Genomic DNA, 3,645 nt, shown 5'->3' with positions numbered 1-3,645 from the left:
TTTTCCCTGTGTAAATCTCCATCGCAGCAGATATGCTTACTGTAAAGTTATTGTCAATGATTTGGGAAGATGAAGAAAAAAAACGTGATGTCATACTTGTACAAATGAAAGCTCAATAAATAGAAGACTTGAACAAAGTTTAAAAAAACAGTTTCTGAGTCCTTTCCATCCTGAGAAAGAAAGTTGCAGCTTGTGACATCAAGGCTTAAGTAATCACGTTGATCGTGTCTAGAAAGTTAAACAAAATTAAATGTGGTGTAGTCCGTACTACCATTGTTTATTGGATTTTGCACTTGTTTATGGTGAAGAATGGGGCTAGGACTTGATAAGCCCTTATCTTTTTTTTCTTCTTATAGTGGCAGCTTCTGATTGATTCATGTAGTCGTCAACCAGCCATATCTCACAATAATGTGACTAATCTACGGGAGAGAAACGAATATGAAGGTCGCGAGATCAGGAAGGTCTCACCAGGTTATAAGAAATTGGCTTGGATTTTTAGTTATTTGTCCGAATAAAGATTTACTTCATTTCATTCACTATAACCTAGTGCATGGAGTAAAACAAATCAGCCCTGTGGTCTATTTTCTGTCACAAAGGAGGAGTCAAGGGAGTGACAAGGAAACATATTTATTAGAATAAGGAACTTACATTAATCAATCAGATTTATTACAAATGGTCCAGAGTATTGTACAAGCGTGCAGAGTCAAGTGTGTGCTGTTGTGGTCAAAATGAAGCGTCCAGTGGCCTTCCACTGCCATTAATGATCCTTCCTACGAGGCTCTGTGGCTTTACTGAGGTTTCCTGCCTCCTGCTTCAGGACGCTCAGTAGAGACTGGGAACTCTCCAAGATCTATGGGTGGAGTAAAAGAGAAAAATCACATTAAATATACTGTATAGAATATACAGTATATTTTAAATATACTGTAAGGTAGTTCAAAGTGGAACAGTTGATAATGGAGTACACCATATACTGTAGAAGTCATTTACTCTGCTGCCTGTCTTGTTGTTTTTTAATAAGAGCAGCTTTGGAGCATTTGTTTGCAGTGGTTAGTGGGAGTGTTCAGGGAGTTGAGCATCAGTAAGTAATTGGGTTGTGCCAGTGTGAGATGAAACTGCTGCATAAGGACAACATGACTGTGTAGTTGGTACTTTATATTGAGTGACGCACAGAGCAACACTAATATAGGGCCAGTTTCACAGACATGGATTAAGCCTAGTCCTGGACTAAATGGAATTTTGAATGGGGGATGTCCATTGAAAGTACAATTTAGTCCAGAACTAGGCTTAATCCATGTCTGCGAAACCGGCCCATAGTGTACCAAGAGACAGCAGTCACTTCATCATTCTGTTAACAATACACACACGGAGATCAAGTAGGATTTGCATTGCTATGGAATCCCAGTATTCATTTTAAATGAGGATTTGAGCTATCAATAGGCCTTGAAGTGGGTGTTAAGCTGGTGCCCTCTTATATCTACTGTTGTCAAATTGCAATCACTTTATGTGCAATATTTTCTCAATAACGTCAGAAAATACGAAAGGTCATCCCAGTTTGTCAAAGTTCAAAGTGCTGTCTTCAAACGCAGACAGTCAGAAGTAATCAATTTACAGTGTCAAAAACTTTGAGTTGTCATTGATGTTGAAAAGAAAAACAAGATTTTGAGTCAGAAAAAAAAATTCTAAAGAAAGAAAGGAAAATCCAAGGTAAATGTGTGACTTTTAAACCTTGTCTGTTGAAACCTTTACCATAAACACGTCAATCAAACCCCGATTGATTCCACATTTCCTGGACACAAAGAACTAAAAGTCTTCTTACCTGTTTCTCTGGCACAAAGATTTGTTTTGGGGGAGGAGGATACGTGGCTCAAAAGTTTCCTATAATTCTCCTATTTCAATGTTGCTGACCAACACAAACACTCCAGACATTGGAGTCACATACCTTGGTGTATGCAGCCTCTGTCTCTGCGATGGTGCGGTCGAAAGTGGAGCGGGCAGCCAGCCTTTGGGCCAGGCTCTCGTTGACTCTGCTCAGCTTCTCAGACAGGACGCGGATGTCGTGCTGCAGCCGCTCCTTCTCCTCCTCCTCAGTCTTGATCTGACGGTTCAGCTCATCTCGCTTGGAGCACAGCTCTTCAATGCCTGACGGAGAAGAAGAGAAACATGTCATTACAGTCAGAGGCTCGTTGGTCCAGCTTAGGCCAGTGACGGTGGATGAAGAGAGAATGAATTTGTCGAGGTGAAATGACTAGTCAGAATAGTTGATTAGTCTAGACCTCTACAGTAGAAAAGTTTACCATCAAAATCTAAAATTTGGATAATGGCTTATCATTTTCAGTTACTTGTGAAGCAAAATTATCTGGTTCAACTTCTATGATGTGAAGATTTGTTGATTTTCTGTTACCTATCTTTGTAAAGATATATATATATATATATATATATATATATATATATATATATATATATATATATATATATATATATATTAGTATTACACTCTCAGATGATTATTAAAAAGCCTACATTTGCTATAAAACTCTGACACTTCAATTATGTTATTGTAAATATGCTAAAGCCAGCATTCAGGTCAATTCTCAAGTTGAATCTTTACTTACAGACAGTGATACTAATGTTTTACCATCTTGTAATCATTCAAATGTAATGTCATGTGGTACCAATGAGGTCAAACTCGTAATGCAAACAGATGCAAAGTTACTTGGCATAGAAAGTGCTGCCCATCAATGAATTCAACAGGTATTTAACATGGACCTATTAGGTATTTAACTTCATAGTTACAGTCAGTGTTACACAAGTGGTTTAACCATTCAACTATCAATCGATGTATGGTATTAAAACAACACCAAATATATTTCAACCTTCAATCGAGATAATTTAGCATCTGACAGGTGAAAAGTGTTTTGGGGACCGACCGACACATTTTATTCAGAAAGGATAGTTATTCAAAAATAGCCATCATCAGCCACGCAGTATGCAGATGGTTACAGGCTGATCTAATCTGAGGTTAAGGCTAATCACATTGTAAGTACCATTCTGTTTGCTACCCGGTCAACTAGCCTACTACAACAATTTAAACACAACACAGATCCGTAACATCAACACCGGTGTCAGTAACTGCAGTTAATTTGTATAAATTATACTATTTTCAGTTATTATTCTATCACATTAGTTATTGACAAGAAAATAAAGTCACTTACACTTGACAAGTTCATTGTTGTATGTCTGCAGAGCAGCAGCTTGTTGGGTCATGTTGGAGTTCAGCTTGTAACGTCCGCCTAAACGTTTTTAACCGTGACTTGCTAGCTAACAACCTGTTTTTCTGAGTTCTCGCGGCCGGTGGCTAGCCTGTCATGTGTCTCGCTGAGATAAACGGGCTAGGAGTCACACACATATCCAGATATATACGCGCATTTCCACACAGGAGCGTTAATTGAGGAGCAGCTCATACATGGCGGGTTTCCCGGACAACTGAATCGAAAATACTGGCTACCGGATGTGGTAAGGACTGGCTCATATTTCTTCTTCGTCTTCTGCATTTTGGGTTTCTTCACCTGTTATTTGTCCCGCTTGCGCCCCCTAAGAACATTTCCAGACATCCTTCTCGACTTAGGCCTACTGTATTGCACATTT

At 38.8% G+C, this 3,645-nt stretch overlaps 1 protein-coding gene across 1 annotated transcript; it reads right to left on the bottom strand.

The window, feature by feature from the left end:
- Positions 1-656: 656 nt before the first annotated feature.
- On the bottom strand, positions 657-3,471 carry ssna1 (Sjogren syndrome nuclear autoantigen 1). The gene is made up of 3 exons (XM_080046246.1): positions 3,213-3,471; positions 1,940-2,139; positions 657-850 (listed from the first exon to the last, which is right to left on the bottom strand). The coding sequence occupies exons 1-3, from the start codon at positions 3,262-3,264 to the stop codon at positions 758-760; spliced, it is 345 nt and encodes a 114-aa protein (XP_079902372.1). The 5' UTR covers positions 3,265-3,471; the 3' UTR covers positions 657-757.
- Between the last annotated feature and the right edge of the window lie 174 nt (positions 3,472-3,645).

The sequence above is a fragment of the Ammodytes marinus genome (genome assembly GCF_949987685.1).
Source record: "Ammodytes marinus genome assembly, chromosome: 18".
NCBI classification, from domain to species: domain Eukaryota; kingdom Metazoa; phylum Chordata; class Actinopteri; order Uranoscopiformes; family Ammodytidae; genus Ammodytes; species Ammodytes marinus.
Note: the sequence above shows the minus strand (reverse complement) of the source record. Positions and strands in the feature narration are given on the sequence as shown.